General features: G+C 43.9%; 2 protein-coding genes and 1 pseudogene across 4 annotated transcripts in view; 1 reads left to right on the top strand and 2 right to left on the bottom strand.

Moving 5' to 3' along the window:
* Positions 1-18,842, bottom strand: part of Cfap144 (cilia and flagella associated protein 144) — a 28,349-nt gene extending 9,507 nt beyond the window's left edge. For 2 of the 3 annotated variants that reach the window (XM_060363656.1, XM_060363658.1), the window contains exons 1-2: positions 18,800-18,842; positions 16,368-16,496 (exon numbers count right to left, since the gene is read on the bottom strand). In XM_060363656.1, the coding sequence (XP_060219639.1) occupies positions 16,368-16,482 (115 nt within the window). In that variant the 5' untranslated portion in view covers positions 16,483-16,496; positions 18,800-18,842. Of the gene's footprint in view, positions 1-7,917; positions 8,102-16,367; positions 16,497-18,799 lie in introns of those variants that run through there. The other variant, XM_060363657.1, reaches the window with a different exon arrangement.
* On the bottom strand, positions 1,068-2,154 carry LOC110552164 (olfactory receptor 5AR1-like; annotated as a pseudogene).
* A 161-nt stretch (positions 18,843-19,003) lies between the features above and the next one.
* The window catches only part of LOC110552183 (zinc finger protein 39-like), a 35,112-nt gene continuing 27,090 nt past the window's right edge, over positions 19,004-27,025 (top strand). The window contains exons 1-3 of the mRNA XM_060365011.1: positions 19,004-19,118; positions 20,489-20,545; positions 25,909-26,035. Coding sequence (XP_060220994.1) covers positions 20,531-20,545; positions 25,909-26,035 — 142 coding nt within the window. The 5' untranslated portion in view covers positions 19,004-19,118; positions 20,489-20,530. The remainder of the gene's footprint in view (positions 19,119-20,488; positions 20,546-25,908; positions 26,036-27,025) is intronic.

The following is a 27,025-nucleotide window of genomic DNA, read 5'->3' as shown; positions in this document are numbered from 1 at the left end:
GAAATCCCAGACAAAGAAGAGATGTTAACTAAGAGCACAGTGAGATGTTTAGGGCATGGGGTTGGGAGTGTGGGGGTGAAGATGGCTATTTAGATACAAGTAAAGGATTTGGGGAATGCTTAAAAATTCGTCAGCATGGGGCAAAATCAGAGGATGGTCCAAATGACTGAAGGGTACAACAATTTGACATTAAAGGGGAAGGAACAGCTAGAATGATAATATGCATTTCTTATGGAATATCCAGGAAAAGTAGGTTAAAAAAAAATTGAAAATTTGCCAGGGGCAGTAGCATACACCTGTGATCCCAGCACTCGGGAGGGAGAAGCAGGCGGATCTGTGTGAGTTCAAGAATTCAAGGTCTATAAAGCAAGTCTAGGACAGCCAAATCCTGTCACAGAGACACAGAGAAACCCTGTCTTAAGAAAAGAAAAAAAAAAAAATGAAAATTCAGATTAGTGGCCTTTACACCAGGCTGATGACCTTTGTCATCCTGAGATGGATGTCTCCTGTAATGAGTACAGTTAAAACAAAACAAACAAAAAAAAAAAAAAACAAAAAACAAAAAAACAGAAAACATGAATTCCACAACTATATCAGGTAGGGAGGAGAGTTTGGCAGCTTTGATTATTTTTGTCATGTATGAGTGTTTTGCCTGAATGTATGCACCGCACCATAAGCGTGCGGTGCCCCCGGAGGTCAGAAGAGAGGTTGGATCCCCTGGACCTGGAATTATGAATGATTGTCAGCTACCATGTGGGTGCTGGGAACTTAGCACAGGTCCTCTGATACAGCAGGAAGTGCTCTTAGTGCCTGGGCCACAGCCCCTGCTGGGTTTGTTTTGAGGTAGAGACCCATGGGGGCTGACTCTAAACTCACTCTACAGCTGAGGCAGGATTTGCACTCCTGACCCTCCTGCCTCCACCTTCCCAGTTAATACAAGCCTGAGCCACTATATCTGGCTTAAAAAAAAAAAACCTAAACAAGACTTGTGGGTGTTTCTGGAGAAATATGAGTGTATGCTTCTGCTGCTGGAGACTACAGGCTGCTAAGGTGAAAGGTCACTGGGAGGGAGTAAGCGCACCTGCAGAGACTGGGGACACTCCGATAGGTCCTACAAGTGGTTTGATCAGCAATGTCAAGTGTCATAGAAGGGAAAGGGTTGGTGTGGGTTGTGAACTGACTGGCTCCATCAATAGCCATCAGAGCCAGACACTGCAATCTTGTAGGACTCAATACTTTCTTCCACAATAAAGTTTCTGTAGAACAAACTTCATACCTTTGCTCCTCAGACAATAGACAAGTGGATTCAAAGAAGGTGTGGGGACAGAGTAGAAAATAGATGCCAGGCGACCCTGGGTCGGGGAGTACCGAGAGGCAGGCCTCAGGTACATGAAGCTTCCAGTTCCATAAAACAAGGTGACCGTGGTCAGGTGAGAGGAGCAGATAGAAAAGGCCTTCCACCTGCCATCCACCGAGGGGATGCAAAGGACCGTGGACACAATGCTGACATAGGAGTGGAAAGTGAGCGCGAAGGAGCTCATGATAATACAACTGCTGACAGCAAAGCCCACCTTCTTATTGAGGTGGTAATCGGCACAGGACAGTCTCATGACAGGAGGGATGTCACAGAAGAAGTGTTCAACAACACTGATTCCACAGTTGGGGAGGAAGAAGGTGTTGAAAGTGTGGAAGGCTGAGTAGGTGGCCCCACTCACCCAGGCAGTGACCACCAGCTCAGAGCAACATTTCTGGCTCATGCTGGTTCTATAGAGCAGTGGTCTGGGGATGGCCAGGCAACAGTCATAAGCCATGGCTGTGAGTAGAAAGCATTCAGTAGCAGAGAGTGTGATAAATATGTACAGCTGGGCTACACACTCGAGATGCGAAATGAGTCCTGACCCTGTGAAGGAGATCACAGGGGATAGTGGCTAAGGTATAGGACATGTCCAGGAAAGAGAGATTCTTAAGGAAGGAGTACATGGGGGAGTGGAGCCTGCTGTGTGTCATCACAGCTGTGATGATGGAGCTGTTCCCCGGGAGGCCAAACATGTAAACAGGCAAGAAAAATGGGATGACCAGCAATCTCAGCTGGGGGGCATCTGAGAAGCCCCTGAGGATGAAGTGGGTCGCTCTTGTGTGATTGGACATGCCTGCTCAAATTGTGTTCAGATGCAGTGCCGCACACAGCTAAAGGAGGGGACAGAAATAACAGGCAGGCTCAGAACATGGGTATGCAGGTCCATGTTGTCTACAGAGGCATGGCTTTTATCAGAAAGCTAAAGCAGTAGCTTATCTGAATGGCATTTCGAAGAACTAAGGAGCAGGAGAGGGAGAGGGAAAGAGAGGGGAAGGGAGCTATCGGGGAGGGGAGAAAGGGGGCACATCTGCCAAAGTTCTCTTGCTTTTAAATTCTCCATGGAGTCAAGTGAGAAGCAGGCCTGTGTATTTGTTTTTTATGTACTGAAGCAAAGCAACTCTTATGAACATTTCAGCATGTTAAAGGATAGAGATTTTTAAATTTTTACTTGTTAACACATTTTCTATATTTTCTATTTTCTGGGTCTCATTTACTTTCTTTTGCTGATTCACCTCTCATACACACTTTCTTTAGTAGTGATACCATTATTTTTCTTAAGAGCCTTTTTTTTTAAACTTGAAAAACCATTCCACCAATACTGTTGATCAAATGTCCTCTATTGAGGAACACACTTAACGTGAAATGAACTGAGTTCTAGGTTTCTATAAATCCCTGTTCCTAGAGACCTTGACTTCATACTTCATACTTATTTATCCACTGCTGTTTTTCCCCCCTCTGGGGTTGTGTGAGTACAGGAACATGCTGTCATCCTCCTCTGCCTGCAGAGATGCTCAGTATCTGATGATGAGCCCTCACTGGACAATTAGAAAATGGTAAAAACAAAGCAAGCATCTGTGATCTCCCTCAGACATCAGCCTCGCAGCCTGGCCCTGGGCCAGAGCTCTCTGTGGACTCAGCTGTGAGAGAGCTCAGTGTGTGGCAAACATGACCCCCTCCCAACACCCACTGATGCCAACTGTGCAGCCTGCTGGTTGGGTTTAGTAGAGCACGCTACACCCACGGAAGTGTCTGCTGCTCTGAGCATGGTTTTCTGGTTCTTTAGCATTTCCAGAGAAGACACTGGTCACAGGTGGCTGAACAGGAGCGCCAAGGCTCCCACCCTTGTCCTGCATTCCCAATGTCCTTGACTGCACCACTATTTGGCTGAGGGCCTCCTGATCACCTCCATGTCAGATGGAAGGAAGGAGTGCAGGTGTGGGGGCTGATGAAGGCCCTGGCTGCAGTCTGGGTGCTGTACCACAGTCTGGGCAACCGGAGGGGGCAGCGTGGGCATTTCCCTTAGAAAAGGCAAAAGTGCTTGGGAAAGGGCAAAGTTTGTGGAAAGCACAGCTGCTGTGTCCTCTGGGTGGGACAGAAGTGGCTTTGGTCTTACCTGGGATTCCTGATACAGATTAGGAGATATGTCCCATCAATGGAAGGAGAAATATTTGAAGGAGCTGGGTAGGGAGGAGAGAGTGCAGAAGTCATGGTAAAAACCCCAAGTTTCCTGCAGTTTTGAAAACAGGACAAAGGTAAAACACAATTATATTTACCTAGGACAGGACTAAGGAATCTTTGTGGGCATGGACACATACAGTGCCTGGCCTCAGCCATGCTCATGACCCCTCCATCTTGCATCTTTGTCTTCAGAGCTAGTACACACAGATAGACCCACAGCACTACAAAGTTCTGCTTCCAGCTCAAGAGGTAGCTCAACCCTTGAACCAGCGTCTGTGTGCTAACCCTAGAGAAACACTTTCACCTATGAAGTTGCTTTTGAGGACCAGGGAACCCTTTGACTTAGGCTTTTTCTTTTATTTTTTTTGTTTTGTTTTGTTTTTCTTTTTTTTGTTTTATTTTTTTTTATTTTTTTATCAGTTACATTTTATTAACTCTGTATCCCAGCCGTGTCCCGATCCCTCAGGCTTTTTCTTTTAAATTATTTGGATTTTCACCAGATGGTGCCTAACTCCAATGAATCGGGTTTTCCACTTGGGACACTTTTCCCTTTCTCCCGATGCTGGAGGCTTTTCTACAATGATGCTGACTTTCTATTGCAGCCTGAACACCAGCCTGACCTTGAAATGTCCCCTGCCAAACAAATGAGTCCATTATCTATCAATTCAACCTCTTGGGGTGCTCAGGACAGAAGCCAAATAAAGTCAGATTCTTTATCACTGGAATGGTCTTATTCCAGTTTCTGATGGAGTTACTGTTTCCTATGAAATCCCATGAGCTGTGTAGAGGAATTTTAATTTAGAACATGGCTGCTCTGGCAAGAGATCACATCCAAAGGCCTTCTAGGCCTGTGTGATCTGGCTGGAACACAAATCCCCCTTTAATAAAGGAGACAGAGGCAAGGAAATCTGTGCTCAAGGCCAGCCTGACATAGAGCAAGTTCAGGTAAAGGAAAGCTTAGATCCAGGCGTGGTGGTACATCCCTTTAATACCAAACAATGGAGGTAAAAATAGTTTGTAGTGATTGTTTGAAAGTGATGTCTGAATGACAGGAAAAGTGGCGAATCAGAGAAGATTTGACAAAATAGGATCTTCCCAACTCTCACAGAGAAAAGAAAGGAAAGGACAGCTACTCAGGAAGCAATACAAAGAGAAAAAGGGGTTTTATCAGGATAGTAATTGACAAAATCATACAACGAAAAAAAAAAGAAAGAAAGAAAGCATCTTCAACAAATAGTGCTGGTCTAACTAGATGTCTGCATGTAGAAGAATGCACATAGATCCCTATTTATCACCCAACACAACACTCAATTCCAAGTGGATCAAAGGCCTCAATATAAAACTGGATACATTAAACCTAATAGAAGAGAAAATGGGAAATAGACTTGAACACACTGGCACAGGAGACCACTTTTTGAACAGAACACCAAGAGCACAGGCTCTAAGATCAACAATTAATAAATGGGACCTCATGAAACTGAAAAGCTGGGGCTGGAGAGATGGCTCAGCGGTTAAGAGCACTGTCTGCTCTTCCAAAGGTCCTGAGTTCAATCCCCAGAAACCACATGGTGGCTCACAACCATCTATAGTAAGATCTGATGCCCTCTGCTGCCCTGAGGCACATATGCAGTACAGAATACTGTAGAAATAATAAATGAATCTTTAAAAAAAAAAAAAGAAACTGAAAAGCTTCTGCAAGGAGAAGGACACTGTCAATAGGACAAAACAGCAGCCTACAGAATGGAAAAGGATTTTCAGCCTACATCTAACAGAGGGCTAATGTCCTAAATACATAATGAACTCAAGAAACTAAAAACCAACAAACCAAATAACCCAATTAAAATGGAATACAGAGCTAAGCAGAAAATTCTCAATTGATGAACCTCTAATGGCTGAGAAGCACTTAAAGAAATGTTCAATGTCCTTATCCATCAGAAAAATGCAAATCAAAATGACTCTGAGATTCCATCTTATACCCATCAGGATGCCTGAAATCAAAAAGGCAGGCGATAGTTCATACTAGAGAAGATGTGCAGCAAAGGGAACCCTCCTCCACTAATGGTGGAAGTGCAACCTTGTTCAACTACTTTGGAAATTAATCTGGCGGTTTCTTAGAAAATTGGGAATAACAGTTCTAACTCAAGAGCCAGCTATACCACTCCTGAGAATATAGCTAGAAGATGCCCCACCATACGACAAGGGCCCTTGCTCAACTACGTTCATAGCAGCTTTCTTTGTAATATCTAGAAGCTGGGAATAACATAGATGTCCCTCGACCAAAGAGTGGATAAAGGAACTATGGTACATTTACACAATGGACTACTACTCAGCCATTAAAAACAAAGACATCATACAATTTGTAGGCAAATGGATAGAACTAGAAAATATCATCTTGAGTGAGATAACTCAGAGCCAGAAAGACATGCATAGTATATACTCACTTATAGGCGGATATTATCCATAAAATACAGGACAACCATGCTACAATCCACAGACCCAAAGAAGCTAAGTAACAAGAAAGGCCCAAGGGAGAATAATTGCATCTCACTCAGAAGGGGAAATAAAATGGATATCTGAAGTAGATAAAGGTGTAGAGGGAACTGGGTGGGAGAGGATGTGGGGAAGCTAACAGCAGTGGGGGACCAGGTGTAGAGAGAGCAAGGGTGGGGCTGAGGGTGGAGGACTAGGAACAGAAATTGGTGAGGAGGGGGCATCTCTGGGCCAGGGGAGGCTCCTGAAAGTCTATGGGAGTGACCCTAGCTGGGGGTGGGGGGGTTGTTATGGAGCCTGACGTTGCTACCTCCTATAGGCAGGTGAGACGGCCTGTGGAGGAAGGGGGACACCAAACCACCTGCAAAACCTTCCACCCAAAATCTGTCTTGCCTACAAGAAGTATAGGGATAAAGACAGTGTGGAGATTGAGGTAATGGCAACTCAATGACTGGCCCAACTCGAGACCCACTCCATGGAAGAGAGACTACACATGACACTATTAATGACACTCTATCATGCTTGCAGGCAGGAGCCTAGCATAACTGTCTTCTGAGACGCTTCATCCAGCAGCTGACAGAAACAAATGCAGAGACCCACAGCCAAACAATAGGCCAAGCTTGGGGAGTTTTATAGAAGAGTGGGAGAAAGGATTGAGGGAGGTAGAGAGGTCAAGGGCACCACAAGAAGACCTACAGAGTAAACTACCCATGGAGGCTCACAGAGATCGAACCACCAGCCAAAGAACATACATTGGCTGGACTTATGCCCCTAAGCATATATAGCAGATGTGCAGCTTTTTCTTTATTTGGGTCCCCGAACAATTGGAGTGAGAGCTGACTCTGACTCTGAAGCCTGCCTTTGGATCTCTTTCCCCTAGCTGGGCTGCCTTGTCTGGCCTCAGTGGGAGAGGATGCACTGAGCCCCGCTGTGACTTGAGGTGCCAGGGTGGGTTGGTACCCATGGAAGTGCCTCCCCTTCTCTGAGGAGCAGAGGAGGGAAAATAGAGGAAGGGGGTGTGAAGGTAGGACTGGGTGGAGAGGAGGGAACGGGGCTTTGATCAGGCTGTAAAGTGACTAAATGAATTTATGGAAAAAATAAAAAAAAAATAGACAACGCCACAGTGGAAAAAAGAAAATCAAATGGAATTGTGAGCCATCTCTTGCTGAGTCTAAATCTGCACTGGTCTCAGCCAAGTCTCCTTACTGTCTCCACTTTCTCTCTGGAGAGAATGCTCAGAGGTTAAGAGTGCTTGCAACTTTCTGGGAAACCTGAGCTAAATTCCCAGCACCAGCTTTGGGCAGTTCATAACTGCTGCAATCCTAGTTCCTGCCGATCCACTGCTGTCTCCTGGCCCCTGCAGACATGAACACAGAGGCGGCATGGACATACTTAACACCCACACAGACACACACATGCGCACACAAACAAAAGAAAGCTTCCAGCTTGTGACACGTTCTTCTCAATACAGATCTATGGGTTAAAACATTGGTGACATAGTTTTTAAAGATAGAAACAAATGGACAAGAGGACATTGTACTCTGAAATGGACAATGTTTTAAAAAATAAAAAAGAAGAAGGAAGCAAGCAAGCAAACAACTCTTCTCTTCTTGCTCTGCATCTTATAAGATGCCCCCAACCCTACAACGCTTCATACTCCAACTACACTCAGAGCGATGCTGGTTTGGTATGGCCACACTCACACTTAAACTCCCCCCGCGCTGTCAAACCTTGCAGCTGCAGGTGAAATCGCATCTGTGGCTGCAGAGTTGTGTTGGGCCCAGCCATGACTGACCCCTGCCTCTCTGCTACCTTGGCTTGCATCCTCCAGCCCTCCCACGCTGTGTGCTTCTGCGTCATATACCAATGATGTGGACAAGCAGAGCATATACCTTCTCCTTCCTGTTGGATGGTGGGTCTTAACTGTGTCTGAACCTTCTGCCTCCGGTATCCCGGATCTCTCTTCATATTTCCTGTGAGCTTACACGGGATCCAGACATCCGAAAATTCACTAAGCAACCTTTCTTCACACTCTTCCTGACCAGTCCAGCTTTGCTCAGGAAACTAATGGATCCTCTCTGAGCTTTCAGAGTCCATATAGCGAGAACAAATTTCGCCAGTTCCTCCATGAAGATCTTCATCATGTGCTGCCTAATTCCTGTCCCCTGGACCTGGAGTCCTGCGGCTCAGTCACACCACATAGCTCTTTCAGTCCTAGTGTCTCCAGACCCGTGATGTGTGCACTCCCATCCAGAGAGTACCCACAAAAGCTGAAACACTAGAACTAACTCCACTCTTGTCTTCCTCACTGCAGGGAGAACCTGAGGCTTTGCTCCTCCTTCACACCATGTGGTGCTGCATGGGGTGGGCACTGGGCCAGTATGTGTTCATGAGGTTCTCATGGAACCTTGGACGGCAGCCTCTGTTTTCTGGAACCTCACAGAAGGTCTGAGCCTGAGAGCCGCTGAATGGACCATTTTGTGGAAGCAAGGACCATCTGGAGCATCCTACTCTATGATACCAAATCCCTATCCCTCTCCTCTTTTCAAATTGTAGTACTTTTATTTTGGATTCGAGAGATACATTTATATATTCAGACTTCAGAGCACTTTCAGGTGTAGGCTCTGTGAATATTTAACTCCAGTTGCTTGGGCTGCTTGATAAACCATTTACTCACTTGACCATCCTCCTTGATACACTTTGTCAATGAGGTGGACTATAACACTGTATCATAACAATGTAACAATATAACTATGTAATAACCTGACTGTTTTTTATAATGTTGTGACTCAGGTTATTCTGTGTCATATTTAGGAATCCATTGTAAAATCCAGGGTCAGGAGCATTTCCTTCTGTTTAAGAGCTTTTTGTAACATTTAATGTTTGATTTTTTTTTTTTAGAAGACGTGGTATGTTAGTTTCACTGTTTTGCAAAGTAACTCATAAGTTTCCAGAACACGCTTGAGTGAAACAAACCAGACACAGCGAGACCGACTCCATACATTCTCACATTCTTATGGAAAAGAATAAGACAGTCTTCCAGAAGTACACAGTGGAGTATGTATACCTAGAATGGAAAGTGTGGAATGAGAGAGAACAGAAATAAATTCAGAGGGACTTCTACCATCTAGGAAGGATGCTAAGAGGGAGTGGTAAAGGCATCAAGGGCAGTAGAGGGATGTATAGACTGGGCCAATTCATAACGGATACACATATGAAAATATTAGTAAATCCCATTAATTTATACATTATAGTAAGGTTAATTCAAAAAATTGTATTGCAGGTTTTCTTCCCCAGATAGACAAACTCATTTCAAAATAACTGAAAATGACCCCAAGAACAACTGAAAAAATAAGTCAGACTATCTGACCCAAAACAGCTTCTCTGATGGCCCCCCATATATTCATAGGGAGTGGCACTATCAAGAGGTGTGGCTTTGTTGGAGGAAGTATGTCACGGAGGGTGGGCCTGAGGTGTCAGATGCTCAAGCCAAGCCCGATGTCTCACTCTCTTCCTGCTGCCTGTCGATCTAGATATAGAGCTCTCAGCTACCTTTCCAGTTCCACGTGTGCCTGGGCGCCACCATGCTGCCCACCATGACAATAAGGGACTAAACCTCTGACCTGTGAACCAGCCCCATTGAAATGTTTCCTTATGAGAACTGCCGTGGTCATGGCGTCTATTCGCAGTAATAGAAAGTCTAACTGAGACAGCTTCCCTAGAAATGAGCAAGTCGACAGGGAGTGACCAGCTGTGGTAAATTCAGAAACAGGCAAGGTTGGTCAGCGACAAACTTTTTAAAAGTCTTACGATGAACAGAACACATTAGGATTCCCTGGGGTCTTACAGAAACATGTTCACCAAGCATCACTGACAACTCGGTACTTCAGAGGTCCTGTTCTCACCCAAACACAATCTCGCTAGAAGCTGTAATACGTAGACAAACCAAACCAACACCTGAGAAACTGCAGCTTATCTCTTGATTTTAGTACAATTTCTAGTATTCTCTTTTCGTGTTTGTTTTTTTATCTTAAAATATTTTTACCTTACCAGGTAAAGTGGCACACCTGTAATCTCAACACTTGGGGGATAGAGGCAGGTAGATTTCTGTGAGTTCAAAGCCAGCCTGGCCTACAAAGCAAGTCTAGGACAGCCAAGGCTACACAGAGAAATCCTGTCTAGGAAATATATATTTATACACTTCTTCCTTAAATGATTAGATCTCTTCTATATAAATCACTTAGCCCTTTTGCCTCTTTAGTCTCTTACAAGCTTGTGTCTTGTCCTTTAATTTATTATTTCTAAGTACCTTAGTTTTAATTTCTTTTATTCTTTTAGATATGCTTGTTACAAAAGCCCTAAAACAGAAGTATGGCTTATTTATTTTACTTCATTGTTTGTTTGTTTTTTTTGATGGATAGATGGGGAATTATGTTTTTAAGATCTGATTTGTTTGTCATTGTCAAAGCTGACGATGTAATAAAGTTTTCCTGCCCCCTCTGTGCACTTTCAGCACTGAGCCATCATGGCAGCATGTTAAGGATGAGGGCAGAGGATGTGCTGAAAGGAGGCATGAGGAAACGAGGTTATGCCCCCAACAGTACACGCTTTTGAATTCTGATTAATGACCAATGTCAACAACAAAGCCTTCGCATGGGAGCCACCCATGGGATACAGTCCCTATTCAGATCTTTTAAAGGAGAGATTTCCCAATCAAATCCGTTCTTCTAATGGTGAACTCCTAGTCCTTTACTCTCATGATATGTGATGAGGCTGACTGAGGGCAAGGCGAGCAGAGCACCCCAGCTGAGGCAGCAGAGTTCTGCCCGCTTGCTCTAGCTCAAGCCGTACAAAGACAGCAGATTCGCTGGGGCTTCCCTTTCTTGGCGCACTCCTCCCGGAAAAGCTCTGGGACACTGATTTTTTTTTTTTTTTCAGCTCTAGGGTGACACTCACTCTCTAGTTTCTTAATTTCCCCAAAGATCCCAACTTTCATTAGAAGTCTGCTTATGGATCTAACTCACCAGCCTAACCAAGGAGCTCTGCAAATCTGCCCCACGAGGTTGTCATCCTGTTAGCTTAATGAGTCCCGTGACTATTGTCCAAACACTTCATTTACAAAAAGTTTTCCAACATCCCAAAGCCCCAGCTCATTATCTTAGGCACTAATGCCTCTGTGTCGCCCCTCCTCACATCACTTTCTTACGTGGCGCTTTGACTATGCATGGAGCATGGGGAATGCACGCTAGCTATCTACAGAAAAGCCATCTACGCAGTTCCGGTGCTGGGATAACACAGTGATGTCAAATCTATTCCTAAAACTTCCAAAAAGGGAGGGCAGACACCAGTTAGTGACTTCGTTGATTTTATTTAGAATGTCCACGTTGACTTTTGCCTGCTCAAAACCAGTGTCCATTAAAACACACAGAGAAGTATGGCTATAGCAAAGCCAATACAGAAGTTGAAATTCTTCATGCCCTAGCAGATGATACCAGCCACCCTCAAGAACATCTTCTGTAGACATCACATCCCAGACAAATGACCCATGGGAAAGCCACTACTACAGAGATACAAGGGATTGCTAGGAACAAGGACTGAAAACATAAAGCTTAGCTGTCAAGTTTGTCAGATTCATTCATGAAGTCATGTGCATGAAACTTGCTCTCAAACTTTCAGGCCCAAATGTTTAAAAAAAAAAAAAAACCTACACTAAATTCATACATCATATTACCATAATGTTACCGCCCCTTTTAAAAATGAATTTGTATGTTGCAGTACCACACATGAACTCACTCCTGTTGAACAGGCTTAAAGTTAGATGTTGGCTAGATGTTGGATATTAACTCGAAATGTAATTTTTAGCTGTTGATGCCTTTTATAACGCTTCAGTTGTCTTGAAGCATTCCTCAGATCCCCCACACATCTTCCTCAATCATCAGCTACCCAACATTGGCTCACTGGCTGGTGGAATCTAGATCCCAACTCCATACAATTGCGTAAAGTCTAGTAGTTTCCATAATTGTATTGAATTAAATGTTTTTTAAAAACCACAAAATTGTATTTATTTACACAGAATTGTTTTCTGGAGTTTTATTTTTCTCTCTGACTAAAGAATAAGTTAACGTGTTTTGAATTTTTGTGACTAATACTGGAACAATGCAAACTGAAAGTTCAAAATTTAAACAACAAAACCCCACCTAGCCAGTACTCATGAATGTCTCTTCTACGGCTGAATCAGTCACCCAGGATCTTTTAGAACTTTGCTGACAGTCCTGTCATGGCGGACTACTAGCTCTCTGGAGCTTCCTGCTGACTGACTGAGCTTGTGTTTGGCATTGTCTGTTAGATTTCAGGCTGGTGACTGAACCTGTCTCTGACGTCTCATCTAGTCCTTTTTACTATTTCAGTTTCTCTGTCAAATGTCTTGCCTTCATCTTTACAAAATGAGGCAGACCTCACTCTATTGTATTTTGCAGGTATTATATCTTTTAAATTTTGAAGGTTTGTGGCAGGCTGGCATCGGGAAAGTCCATTGATGTCTTCTCTCCCCGTAGCAAATGACAACAACATTTCAGCACTAAAATAGCTTGATTATAGTGTATTTTTTATAGCATGTACAAGACAGATCATAATGGCATTTCAGTACAACTTTCACACGACCTGGGAAGGCAGAAAATACTGTGGCTTGCTTTGCTCCACTCTGTACTTGGCTGAAGGTGTCTGGAGCTGAAGTTACACCCTCCGAAGGATGTGTATGCGTTTTTGAAACTCACAGACCTGTTTTATGAGAATGGCCAGAATCCTTTCTCAGTCTTGGAAAAGTTGGAAATGTTACCAACTTCCATTTCTTTGGGGGCCATTACTGGAGCTTTGTTAGTTTTGTTTTTTGTTTTTTTTTTGTTTTTGGTTTTTTTTTTTCATTTAGGGTTTTGTTCTATCACATTACATGTGTCTCCAATTCTGGAAGGGCTGAGTGGAAATGATATGAGACAGCCAAATCGTGCGTGATCTCTCTAGCTCGCTACAGTGCTACCTTTGCTCTGTGGTTGGGTAAGAAAGAACCTGAACTACTGGCCGGACCTGAGGTCCACTGGACAGGTGTTCTCAGACAGTCATTCTGGTCAGGCAGTTCTACTGTTGGTTTGCAAACTGGGCACAGATGTTAGGTGTGGAGTCACTGAGGAGGCGATCCTCATAAGACCCACCTGAAATCTGCTCACATCCAGCAAGTCTGGGTTACTGTCTTCTCTGGGTGGAGGTGGTGTTCCTGCACGGGTGTGGCTCTTAGGCACTGCATCAAGCACAGCCACTGCCCAACCTCTCAGGCCAAGGTCAGGCCACTGTGCTTCTCTGAAGTGTCCAGACAGGAGGCACCCTGGGAGCATGTGGTCACTGTGTGACCTTTGGCTTGAATGCAGAGGCTGTTCTCATGAGCTGGGCCTGTTTTCTCACTGTGCGCCTCTGAAACGTGAGGAGTGGGAAGTCTCCACCCACACCTGACAGACCAACAGGATTTGTTTCGTTTTGATTGACACGTGCCAAGCCCTGGGTACCAGCCTCATTCCTGCCATCCCCACTCTTGGCTGGAAATGCCTACGCTTGTTTCTGGGCTCACTCTTTAAAGTGGTACGTGGTTTTAGTTAGAACAGCTAGACATCCTAGTGTCTCATGATATAGAACAGCTGTAGCTAAAATCATTCACTACGGTAGAAATGGTCTCTTCACAACAATGTTTGAGGGAAAGGGTGTGCACATGGAGAAAAATAAAACTGAATACTTACCTCCCCCCAACATCCAAAAATCAGCCTAAATGAAATGTAGTATTAAATATAAGACTCCAAATTGTAAACATATTGAAAGAAAATATCCAGGAGGACTCCATGGTTTGGGGCTGGACCTGATTTGGGAGGTATGACACCAAATCACAGGCAAGCAAGCAAACACAGTCAAGTGAAATTATATCAAATATATATCAACAATACCTTTCAAAGTGAAGGGGCATTCAGTCCAGTGAAGGAAAGGAAGGCTTTACATTTGAAAAAAAAAAAAAAAAAAAAAACAATGTTAAAATGTGTCCCTCTAGTGATTTTACGAATGTTTCCTGAATCCACTGCACACGTGTGTGTGTTTTGATAAATATCTGTTCAGGTATTTTCACCATATTTAAATTTTTAAATTTTTTTTTGCTATAGATTGAATTCCTTTTTTTTTTTTTTTCTTTCAAGACAGTGTTTCTTTGTGTAGTCTTGGCTGTCCAGGGCTCACTTCAGTAGACCAGGCTGGCCTCAAACTCACAGAGATCCACCTAACATAAATAGTTAGAATTTTAAAAAGTTAAACAGCGGGTGTCAGAATGTTCTAAGAAATAACAAAAACTGAATGGCTCAAATGAAGTGTAATAAGTATACCTAGATATATTCTTGAGACAGAAAGACAAGGAAGAAAGGAAGGGAAGAGAAGAAAAGAGAGTCTGATACCAGAGACCTCTATTCAGCTAATGAAGCTGTTCGGTGGTTGGTGTTCAACCATATGCTGACGTGATTTCCAATTACCCAGTCTTGTACTACAGCATGGCCTAGACAGTCATTCACTCTTCTTCTCATCTCTGTTTGCAGAACCTGAATTTACACACAGGAAATGGCCAGCCAGCTGGGGCTGTTCGACTCCCTCACTCCAGGCTCTGGAGCTATAGCAGAACTCTCAGTTGCATTCTTTCCACCAAGCGGCTGGGAAGGCCCCACGTGGAACAGAATTGCTCTCCTTAGCCAGATCCTCTGTTCCTCCCTCTGCTTCACTGTGAATAACGTATATGGCTGGATTTCCACTGGATGTCTTCTACTGGTCACGAAGGTGACTTTCGTACATTAGTAATAAACATCTTCACAATTCTCAAATGTGCCCTTTGGGCTTTACATGCTTCAGGAACAGCCACTGTCACTGCCAACGTCACTGTCTCTCTCGCAAGCTCTACAATATGATGTTTTTTTCATGGTTCTTTGTCTCCTGCCTCAGGGATTTGCCTTTGTGTGTATGTATATTGGATACTGTCCATCCGTCTTTCAGTGAAGTATTGAAGTTCCTTCCTAATTAAAATTTTACTCAAATCAATCTATGAGAAATGTGGCCTTGTCCTATAATGGGGGATTATTCTTGGTTTGATTTTTTCTTTGATTTATCTTATTTCATATGTTATGGGTGTTTGGCCTCCACATGTGTCAGTGCAGGGGACTGAGGGAGGGGTTTGTCAGAAAGCATCAGTTCCTGGAGCTGAAGTTACAAATGGTGGTGAGCCTCCATGTGAGTACTGCAAATCAAACAACAGCCCTTTCGAAGGGCAGCTAGTGTTCTTGGCTGCTGAGCTATCTCTCTGGGCCCTTGTTTCTCATTTTAAAGACAAAATCTCAAAAGTAGCTTTGTGGCCTCAAAATCAGTACATAGTCAGGAATGACCCTGAACTCATTTTTTTCTGCCTCAGCTTCCTAAGTGTGGGGACTATGGGGTGGGCGCACAAGGGGTTAGTGTTTAGTAAGAAGTTTGGGTCCTGCTTTCTAATATGTAACAGTCACGGTACTCCAGCTCAGTATCTTGGGGGTATTTATCAAATTTCGTCTCTCAAAACTTACATTGGTGTTAGACAAACATCTGAATCTCAAATCAAACATCTGAAATCAATGAAAATTAACTTTCTTCTCAAAAGAGACATGATCATGATTTGTGGTTTTAAACATTATTAATGTTTGGACATTTCCTTCTCTTAAATTATCATCAAGTTACACAGAAATAAATGTTTTCTCATGCAGTCCATATGACAGAATGAAATATACATGGATAATGTGAAAATACACAATTTATTATTAATGTTTTCTGATAGATCATGTTCTAGCTAATGCTGGATGAAGTGGAATTCGTATTCGCTCATGTACATAAAAAGTGGTGGTACAATGGTATTTTTTAAGTGACCTAAGTTTTTTTTTAATGATGCATTTTAGAAACTCAAGAACATGTTCTAGAGCTTTTAAAATAAGTATAACTGATATGCTAAAAGTAAAAAACTAAAGCAAAACATAGAAGACAAAAAGAGAGAAATTAATGGAAAGTAATTATGAAACATTTACAAATATAATAGAGCTCAATTTTATTCTGTAAATAATGATTTTAAGTATAAATTTTCAAAACATACTGTGAGGGCTAGCAAGACTGTTCAGATGGTAAAGGCCTCCGTCACAGACACACACATCCACATAGACTCAAACACATATATACACATACATGCACACCACACACATACACATGAAAGAGACAAACAAAACAGAAACGCATTGAGAGAGTATCTTAGACTCACTTTTCCAGAAGAGCATGGAAGGACACAAATGCTCCTGCTCATTTCCGATGTCATTTTGTCTTCCCCAGCTTTCCTGGTTCATGTGGTCCGGAGGACGATACTGACTTACACTCATTGCTGATCAAATCTCTGCAAAGGCAAACATTCTCTGACTTTAACCTTTGCTGCTCTGCACTTAAAGAACTGTATCTCAGGTGGAAAACAACTTTCTACCTCAGATAATCCATAAGAAACGATTGTCTGAATTAGCACATTCACTGCCCGCCCCCTCAGAGAAGTGGCCCCGTCTTTTAAGGCTATGTTTTGTATCACAATTTCATGAATGACTAAGATGGTTGAGAGTCATGCAGGCTGTTTAGCATGCAGACCTACTTGAAGTGACCGTGGAACACAGATGCATTCTGAGCATTTCTCAGGCTTGGGTATAGCTCCTTGCATAGGGGCTCCATGCTGACCTGATAATCCAAGCAAGGCACCCAGAGTTTTAAGTGCATCCCAAAAGCCCGCGAGGACTGTGCCTGACTCTTCCCCAGGCTCAGACAGCAGAAGTGGCCTGTTCCACACTGAAACAACTGTCACCTGCGGGAAAGTTCTACAGAACCACATCTTCATTGACTAGTGCCTTAGTTGGGGATTCTATTGCTGTGAAAAGATGCCATGACCACAGAGGCAAACATTTCATTGAGGCTAGCTTACAGTTTCACAGATTTAGTCCATCTAGACCATTTAGCCCATCATCGTGGCAGGAAACATGGTGGCATGCAGGCAGTCATGATGCTGGGGGCAGAGGTGATAGTTCTACATCTTGCTCCACAGGAAGCAGAAGGAGACTGTGTGCCACACAACGCCTCCTTAAGCGAAGCAGACCTCAAAGACCACCTCCACAGTGACACACTTCCTCCACCAAGGCACAATAGTGCTTCTCTCTATGGGGCAAGTATTCACACACATGTGTTTGTGGGGCCATGCCTATTCAAACCACCACAACTAGGAACACCGTCTTCAAACTAGAGGAAGACAGGGTTCAGTGGCAGGGGAGTTCCCTCTGACGTCCTGAGCTTGAGATGTTGCTGGTGAAGGTATGACTAACAAACACCTGTGACTGTGAGACCCAGATGAATGCTTAACTTTACTCATGTAGAACTGAAACGAAACATACCCTTACTCCTGTCTTACACTCTTTCAGTCAAACACATAATTATTGCACTTTATAAAAATGAACATTTTTCCAACTCCTACATGGCAGTCCACAACCATTTGTAAGTCTGATGCCTCTTCTGACTTCCACAGGTTTATGTATGTACATACACATACAAGTAAATCATTTTTAAATTATTTCTAAAATTAGGCAAGACATCTTGCCTACATGTTAGCTGAAAATGGACGAAGGACGGAAACATGTCTTACAGAAACACTGGAATCTGACATCTTTATAAAAAAGAAAAGTCGGCCAGGCTCAGAAAAACAAGTTACAAGTGGAAACTTGGTTTTATTTTAATTTGTGTGTTCTGTGTGAATATATGGAACACACACATTTGTGTGTGTGTGTGTGTGTGTGTGTGTGTGTCCATGAAGAACAGAAGATAGCACTGAATCCTCTGAAAATGCAATTATAGGAGGTTGTGAGCTGCCCAGCATAGATACTGGGTTCATCATCTCAAAGTGTAGCAAGTGTTTTTAACTGCTGAAAATGAAAGGAAATGGTTTAGAAAGAGTAACAGAACCTTGGCAGGAGAAAAGTAGAACGAACAAGAGAAATAGAGGTGATGTAAATATGGTCCGATATATTTGAATGAAAATGCTACGAAACTATGTTACTTTGAACGATGAACAAATTTTAAGGTATATATTATCAAAAAGAATACAACAGATATTACCCTTCTGAGGGAAATTTCTATATGGTTTTATGCGTACGGTATGAAATATAAACTGGCCAAATTTGGCGGGGTATGCAAATGGTTACCCTTTAACATCAGCTAATCTCAGAAAAATGGAAATTAAAACCACAGTAAGTTGCCACTTGTGTGAGTGAGTTTATCAGTAACAGAAAAATTGACAAGCGTTGTCGAACATGTGTAGATGAGCAACCCATTTACAAAAGGAGCTGAAAGTGGATGGATAGATACCCATTAGAGAAAATGTGAAGGTTCTTCAAAAAGATTAAAATGCAGCTACAGCAACAACCAACAATTCCAGTTCTGAACATATAAAGAAAGGGTTTCAGGTCAATGAGCTGTTGATTTCTGCCTGCTGCAGGCCTGTCCACAGGTGTCAAGGTACGGAATTTACGAGTGTCCATGGTAAATGAAAAGAAAATGTGAATGTCCCCAGTGAAATGCGCCTCAAAAACGGCAAAATCCCGTCACTCTGGACGACACGGACTAACTTGAAGGACGTCATGCTAAACGGAATAGCCAGGTAGAGAAACTTACTTAACGATGCCGCACGACGAAGTGGGAAAAGTGGGAATTACAGGACCACAAAATAAAAGTGGTAATTAGAACACGCCCAGTCAGCCTTGCTCCGTCAACGATTGGTAACGTTTACTGTCACTCAAGCGAGTCTCTCCAATCACGGTAATGTCTCGGGATCTGCCCAATCAGGCCCACTCTCCGCGGCGGGTCGCGTTCTCCCGATTTGTCTCCGGCTCCGCCATGTTGCTTCCGGTTTCCGCCGAGGTCCGGCCCTGGGTGTTTGGTCCTACGCTCTTTCTCGGTGAAAGCCACGCCAGGGCTGACGTCCGGCAACGAGGTGAGTGCAGCCTCTGCGGAACCGGCGGGAGCTGCCTGGGGTCGGTCTTCATCCCCTCGACTGTTCTTGGTGCAGACGGCGCTGGGCTGGGAACCTGCGCTGCGCTCGTCTCACCTGTCTCCGTGCCGGAAGCTGTGCCCCGACCCAGGGCCCTAATTTCTGAATCCACGTCCTGTGGCTCCTGAGTTTAGCTCTCCCTCCGCCAGGTGGCCAAGTGTGGGTCCCCACGCTGCAGGTCCAAAGGACTTTGCACATTGTCACTGTGATGTTTTGTGAGGGCTTCGCCGGAGAGGAAGGCATTGAGGAGTCCAGTCCCTTGACCAGTTAGGACCCTGGTGGGGAGGTCGTTGAGAAGGGAGCAGTCGGTGGAACCCTAGTGCGGGGCCTCTTGAGTATTAGCCATCCAGACCAAAGTTCCCCCAGACAGAGCCATCACTGCGTTCTCGCTTCGTCTCCCAGGGCATCTATTCTAGGGTGGCAGTAGAAACCTGTTGTGTCTGGAGGGAAAAGCTATGACACAGCGGTAGTTCACGGAGGAGCGCAGCTGCCTTACTGTGGTTTCAGCTCCTTTGGGTCCACACTCAGAACTGTGGCTTCCTGGAGCCCGTGTTTTGCTTCGCGTGTCTTAAAGAATGTTCTTTTTAAAAATGCCGTAGAAGCACGGTGTGGGAACACAGAGTTGTCATCTCAGCCAGTTTCCCTGGAAAAAACTCAGGCTAAAATCTCTACAGGTCACATTTATTGTAGCTACACTGGCCAGAGGGAGGCAATTTGTGGGAGGGAGCTAGACAAAGGCCTGGTTGCAGGGAGACCAGCCATTGTGAAACCTCACTCCTACTGTCCCGCAGTAAATACACTCAGTGTTCCATTTTGCCATTGTAGTTTTGGGAGGAAACCGTCTAAATTGAATGAGACATGCTTTCTATGAAATTTAAATATGCAAAACAAGAGATGCCTCTGTAGACGTCCAGTTCCATGTGGTGTATCTGTATTGAACTGTACTGAACTGACAAGAAACTTAAGTAATGTTGTCTAAGTATCTTTCTACAATATAATTTCTGTGACCCTATCATGTTTATTAAACGCCCACCCTTAAAACATTGCATTATTTCTTCAGAATAACGTAGTTTACTAGGCAAACGGCAAATAGTTCCCTTAACCTGTGCATAACCGAATGGTGGATCGCTATCAGTTAATAAAATGCTTGGTGCCCCTTGAACAGTGTTGTGGCAGTTTTCAAGTGTGACACACTGTTTCCACATGGGATGATTTTTGTTGTGGCTTTCTCCCTCAGCAGCTGTCTTTGTGCATTGGAATCCGAAAGCAAGACGCATTCTAGTGAGTTAATTTCTGTTGATCTTCTTTTCCAGCTGTGATTGCACAGTCCTCTCCTGTCTGAAAGAGTCAGGGCAATGGACGCATCTGAGGTAAGTTGTGTATTTATGGCTCGCCTTGTTTTATGTTGTATCTTAGGACTTTTGAAAATTGGAATGGAAGAATAAAGTTAACGTGAGATAGAGGTCGGCAGATGGTAGCATTGGCCATGTTGACAGAGCCGTGGGATACGGTCTTTTGGGAAATGATTAAGTCACATGCAGACTGGTCTCTGTTTTTCCTGAAATGGTGGAACAGAGGTCTGTTTGTTGTAGGGTTTGGATTGACTCAGAAAGAGGAGGTGCCAACTTGTCATGCTTTGAGGCCTCCTGTACCTGCACGATGTGGACAGAGCTTCATTCCCAGCCTGGAGATGAGTACAGCGTCCAGTAGTCTCAGTTCCCAATGTTTGAACCCAGATCGGTTCACAGGGGTTTTCTTTGCTGGCCAACGCTGTATAGTTGCAAACAGCTTTTAGAAGACCCCAGTATGTCACATGAGGCCTGGACTGTATGAAGACAATGTCCTGCAGGTCCTTCGTTTCTCTCCCTGCATTTTTCCCTGCGTGTGTGTGTATGTAGATCATGACAATGTCCAAACATGTTTCTAGTAATAATTTGTCTTTACTGTTTGCATTTTTTCCCTACACAGCACTCTTGGTTCAGATTCTCAACGTTTCATCACAGTCAAATGAAAACACTGTTCTCTGCCAACTGCCATACTTAAATCTCCTGCCATGCTGCAAAGTTCTGCTCATCACCTTCCTCTGGAAGTTCTTCATTTCAGTTTCTGTCCTAAAAGTTGCTGCTACTTTCTTGCCTTACTCTTCTGAGTTCTTTTTCTCCTTTATCTTTTTGTTCTGCTCAGCCCTTCACTCATTCCACCTTAGAGGACTTCTGTGATCCAACCCTTTGGTGATAACTATTTCTCAGTAGCGTGGACTGCTCACTCGGCTTTCAGATCATGAGTTTGACTCCTATGCTGATAGGCGAAGGTACCCAGGAGGCCCCCTTTCAAAAGAAACCACATCTTCCGGTTTTTCCTTGCATGTGGTATTGATACTGGTCTCCCTTGTGGCCTTGATGAGTATACTGATGGGACAGAATTTGTTTCTCTTTACTCCTCTTTTTATTCCTTTCTCTTGCCTTCCCCTCCTTTTCTCCCTAAGGCCTAATGTTATGAGTTGCAGTTCCTACTCATTCTTTTTGTTGTTCATTCTTGTGCCAGTGGCTGCAGGTGATGCTGTTGATGGTGAGGAATTGTGGTTGCTTAAAGACAAATACACTTTCTTGCTCACAGTGGAACTGTCCATCTCTGCCAGACCGGAGGGTCTGTTTCTTCAGTGGTGTCACCTGACCGGAGGGTCTGTTTCTTCAGTGGTGTCACCTGAGTGCTGATGAGCCGTCCTGCTGCCAGGCGGGTGTGGTGAAGGAGTTAGTGGGAGGCCATCTCAGAAAGTCTTGAAAAAGGCACACAGAGCATAAGTAAAACAGAAGCACAGAGCTGAATACTGCGCATATCGTGCTTATATATTTCACATAAGTACTTCCATCTAGTTTGTAGATTATACAAAATCTATTCCTTGCTCAAAAATGTCTTGACATAATTTTATAAACACAGGAAAGAGACCAACTAGATTTCAGTCTCTTCAGGATTGGGACAGGATTTCTACAGAGGTTATAAGTACAATGGGTCAGGTTCAATGGGTTGCATGATGTGTCCCACAGAGAGGAGCCAGAATGTAGAAGTCAGCAGGTAAAGCTGTGGAAAGCACCAGAGACTGTACCCTCCAGTGGCTCCGGTTCACGGTCAGTACCTTAGAAGGAACACTGGATTCAGAAATGGAGGCCAAACACTTGGGAACAGGAATGTTGATGTGCTAGCTGAATGGTAGAAAGAGATAAAGGTATTTGTGTATCCGGTCAAACCTCATTAGAAGCGATCTCAGCAGAGGGCTTTACAAGTAAAGTACTAGTACTAGGAACTTTTTAAAGGCACGGTCTCACAATGTAACCTTGTTTGGCCGTGAACTTGCTCTGTAAACCATGCTGGTCTTGACCTCTCAGACCACCTGCCTCTGTTTTCCACAGACTGGGTGTAAAGGCATGCACCACCATGCCCAGCTACAAGGACTGTTGTTTGTTTCCTGTCCCCCTGACTGTATGCTCCACTGGCCTTGCTGCCTTATATTGAGAAGGGCAGTGTTTCTATTCAGGTGGAGGGACTGATTTTATCCTGAGCACTGTGCTTCTTAGACTCCAAGGCAGTAGGTGGAGAAGAACCACAGTGCTGACTTTGCTGAGTAATCTAGATTACCCAGGGAAAATCAGAGTAGTCTACAGTGGAGGGAAGAAAGGGTGTTATTTACTTTTGTATTGCTGTGACCAAATACCCGAAAGAAACCACGTAGGGGAGGAAAGATTTATTTTGGCTCATTGTATTGGTCCATCACGGCAATGATGGCAGGTTGGAGTGGCTCCATCAGTGGAGGTGGGAGTGTCAAGAGGAGCAGCTGTTCACGCTATTGCAGATCTGGAACCTGAGAGAGCAGTGGGAACCAGGGCCAGGTGTGACCTTCAGAGACACCCCCTTTCTAGTCTACTCCCACCAGCCAGACCCTGCCACATAAGCCTTCCACAGCCTTCAAAGTAGCACACACACATGGATCACATGCTCAAAGCAGTGAGCCGGTAGGGAACATTCCCTATTCAGACCATGAAAGGAAGAGTGCGTGTTACAGGAGAGCCCTATCGGCATCTCATAACTGCCCTCTAGTGGCCAAAACAACCGTCAGGCAGGACTGTAAAAATGCCAGATACTCATGTATGACTATGTGGATCAGTTCTAGTAAAGAAGCATGGTCTGCTGCTAGGGAAATACAGAGTGAGTACTAGAATTAGATAGACAGCCAATACACACACACACACACACACACACACACACAACCAGTTATAGAAATGAAGACTGTAGTTATGTCAGTTATTTCTATTTTATATCAAGTTTGTTTATGGCTAAGGGTGGTAACTGTGGTAGATCCCTTTCCAGGATTTTTTTTTTTTCCTGTGTTCATGTGCAAATATTTTGGATGCTAATATTTTTTTGTAATTTTTCTTAGGTATATAATTAAGAAGTAAACATTTTTAGAAGTGACTTAGTCTTTTTGTGATGCTGTGTCTTTGTCTGGGGACCTATTTTTGATATTATATGAATTAAGATTTCTCAGCTTGTATTATACTTGTATGTTTATTGACTCGAATTCTTTTTAGAAAGGTATTTCCTCACTGAAAATTAAAAGCAGAACAGTCTGTACCCAGAATTCTTATTTGTATCCAGTCAATGTAAGCCGTACATTCAGTTTAGTGTGGATGTGTGGGTGTCTGTCTCCCATGTTTCCTGCTTCCTGCTCAGACCTGGATCTTCCCTAGCGGATGCAGTCTTCTATTTCCTCAGATGTCAGAAGCTGTAATATAGGTTATGTTTTGATGAGCAACAACTCCAAGTTTAGTGACGGTACATAAGCAAGGTGCCTATTGCATCTGTGGTTACAACAGCATAACAGAGTGGCCTTTCTGGAGTTTGCTGGTCAATGAGGAAAGCAGCAAACCACGTGCCAGCTTCAAAAGGTCATCGGAGGTGGCACAACGCTTCTGCAGATGTTTTCTTAGGTACTGTGTCCAGCATGTCCTGGACTCCTCCTCTTCCACACACGTATGCCAGCGCATCCAAAGTACCATCTTTTTAGCACTTTATCCTTATAATCGTGTGTCCTAAAATGATGCCAGGAATTCATTGAACACCCATGATGATAAGCTGGGTGTGGTGGCACACACCTTTAATCCTACACTCTGGGAGGCAGAAGCAGGTGAATCTCTGAGTTCAAAGCCAGCCTGGTCTACAAACTGAGTTTCAAGACAGTCAGAGCTACAAAGAGAAAACCTGTCTCAAAACAAACAAACAAAAAACCCCGCTCACTATGACTACCCTTGTTGCAGATATCTGGCACTTAGAGACAAACTTCAACCTACCCCACACATAGTATAACAGATGGCATTAAGCTGAAGGGACGAACCTTGAGAGGCATCATCTTCCTAGAGTCTTGAAGTCTTAGGCAAATGTGGTGAATAGCCTTAACCCTGAAGATTGGACACCTTCCCAGATGAGGCTGTGCTTCTGTACCTGGGCTGTGATCTTCCAAGCTCAGGTCTCTCCTGTAGGAACTTCTCATTGTGTTCCTCAGGAAGTTTGCTGGTGATGAATGAAAGCCTACCTCACCGATGTTTTGTGCTCAGAAAATAGCAGTTTCTTCTTCACAGCTCTCAAATGCTGCTTTTTGTCTAAACCAGGCACTAGGTACCAACTTATGTAATCAGAGATGGCAGATCCGTGCAAGTGTTACCTTACACAGTGCCAGTTAGTCGTGACTCAGTTGAAGTGAGGTGGGAATGGAGGCATGTGTTCTGCCCTGGTTCTGTACATACCACCTTAATTTTGCAAGTGTCCCAAAAGAAATCAGGAAGCAGATTCTTGTGGGTAAAAAGTTCTATTTTTTTCTTCCCACAAATTGTCTGCCTTCTTTCCTGTCACCTAGTCAAAGCATCAGTTCCTATGTAATTGCTTACGTCGATAGCTTGGAAACAAACTGGTATTTTTATCAAAGATCACAAAAATTCCTGAAATTCCTACTCTTTTTATTTTCTGTTTTTCTTTGTGTTTCCTTCTGTGATGAGTTCCCAACCTCCTATTTAACCTCTTTCATCTGCCTGTGTATCACTGATTGGCCACCAGCTATTGGCCCCCCTTCTGAAGGTAGGCTCTGTGGAGCTTACCATATTGCATGGCTTCCAGTCTGTATTCTTAGTGCATTGGTGTATTTCCCGTCCGGGAATTATGAAGTGATTCTTCCCCTCTGGCTTCACCTTACCACCCTCCTGTTTCTTCTTTCATGGGATGAACTTTCAAAATGTCAAGGTGTTGAGCTAACCAATTTTCACTGGCTCTGCTTGTCTATATAGGATGCTAGAGATAGTTGTTTCTGTTGGATCTAGCAGTTCTTCTAAATTTTCGATGGGCGTGTATGGGTGCTTATGACTGTACTTCTTTATAAATAACCTATGTACAACATTGACCCCTTGTTATTGTAGTTGTTGGAGTCAGAGATGTATTTGAGTGGGAAACGAAACGATTATCAATTGCTTACATTTGTTTTCTGCCTTTGTATCTCATCATTACTAAATTAGTATGTTTATAAGGCATTTTGCAGATGGTTTTTCTTCCCTGATAAGAAAGCTTACATGTACATCTTGTGTAAACGATGCTTGTGGAGAGACGTGACCTGCTGTATTCCTGTCTGTGGAGAGACGTGACCTGCTGTCTTCCTGTCTCTGACCCAAGGCTGAGCAGAGTTGTTTCACTGCAGGGGCTGGTGTCATTTGAGGATGTGTCTGTGGACTTCTCCTGGGAGGAGTGGCAGGACCTGGATGCTGCTCAGAGGAAGCTCTACAGGGACGTGATGCTGGAGACCTACAGCAGCCTGGCGTCCTTGAGTGAGTAGAGGGCCACAGTAGTCCCGGTAGGAGCTTAGTCCTTTTTGGTAAAGACAGGAACACTTCCAAGGGTTGTTTTTCTGTGCTAGTAACCAGATTGGGTCTGTGCAGTACAAGTAAGCGCCCAGCACTGAACTTAACCTTCAGTCTGTTTATATTTTCTTAAGATTTTATGTTTGTGTATGTGTGGGTATTCTGCCTCCATGTATGTGTGCGCCATGTACATGCAGTACCCAAGGGGATCAGAAAGAGGACAATGGATCCTCTGGAACTGGAGTTACAGACAGTCGTTAGCCAGCATACTGCTGGAATCGAATATAGGTCCTCGGCAAGAGCAGCAAGTTTTCTTAATCACTGAGCCGTTTGTCCAGGCCCATATTTAATGTGTGTGTGTCTGTCTGTCTGTCCATCCATCCGTCTCGAATATGTGGGTGTTGAGGTAGGGTCTCTACATAGTCCTGGAACTCACTCTGTAGACCAGGCTGGTCTTGAACTCACAGAGATCCACCTGCCTCTGCCTCCCCAGCGCTGGGATTACAGGTGTGCACCACCACATCCAGCCCCTGCTTGTATTTTAATTGGCTCATTGTAGTTGTTCATATCTGTGACAGTGATCTGTCTTACAATGTTAGGCTCAATGAGCAGCTCCTTTCTAGAACTCGGCTCTCTTCTGCCTCACTGGAGAGGAGGAGCCTGAGCTCTCAGCACAGTGAGAAGCAGCAGAGGACAGGCAGAGCATCAGCACTGTCAGGTTGAACAATGGAAACTAAAGTTTTGTATTTATCTTTTTAAAAACTCTTCCTATATAGAGGGCATGGTCGTCCATACCTTTGATTCTGGCACTTGGGAGGCAGAGGCAAGGAGAGTTATGTGAGTTTGAGGCCAGGCTGGTCTACATGGTCAGTCTAAGCCAGCCAAAGCTACACCTGTCTCAAAATAATTAAGACAGAATGAACACAGACACACAGAAACCTCTTCCTGTTACTTCTC

This window comes from Meriones unguiculatus, chromosome 11 (assembly GCF_030254825.1).
Source record: "Meriones unguiculatus strain TT.TT164.6M chromosome 11, Bangor_MerUng_6.1, whole genome shotgun sequence".
Classification (NCBI taxonomy): Eukaryota; Metazoa; Chordata; class Mammalia; order Rodentia; family Muridae; genus Meriones; species Meriones unguiculatus.
Note: the sequence above shows the minus strand (reverse complement) of the source record. Positions and strands in the feature narration are given on the sequence as shown.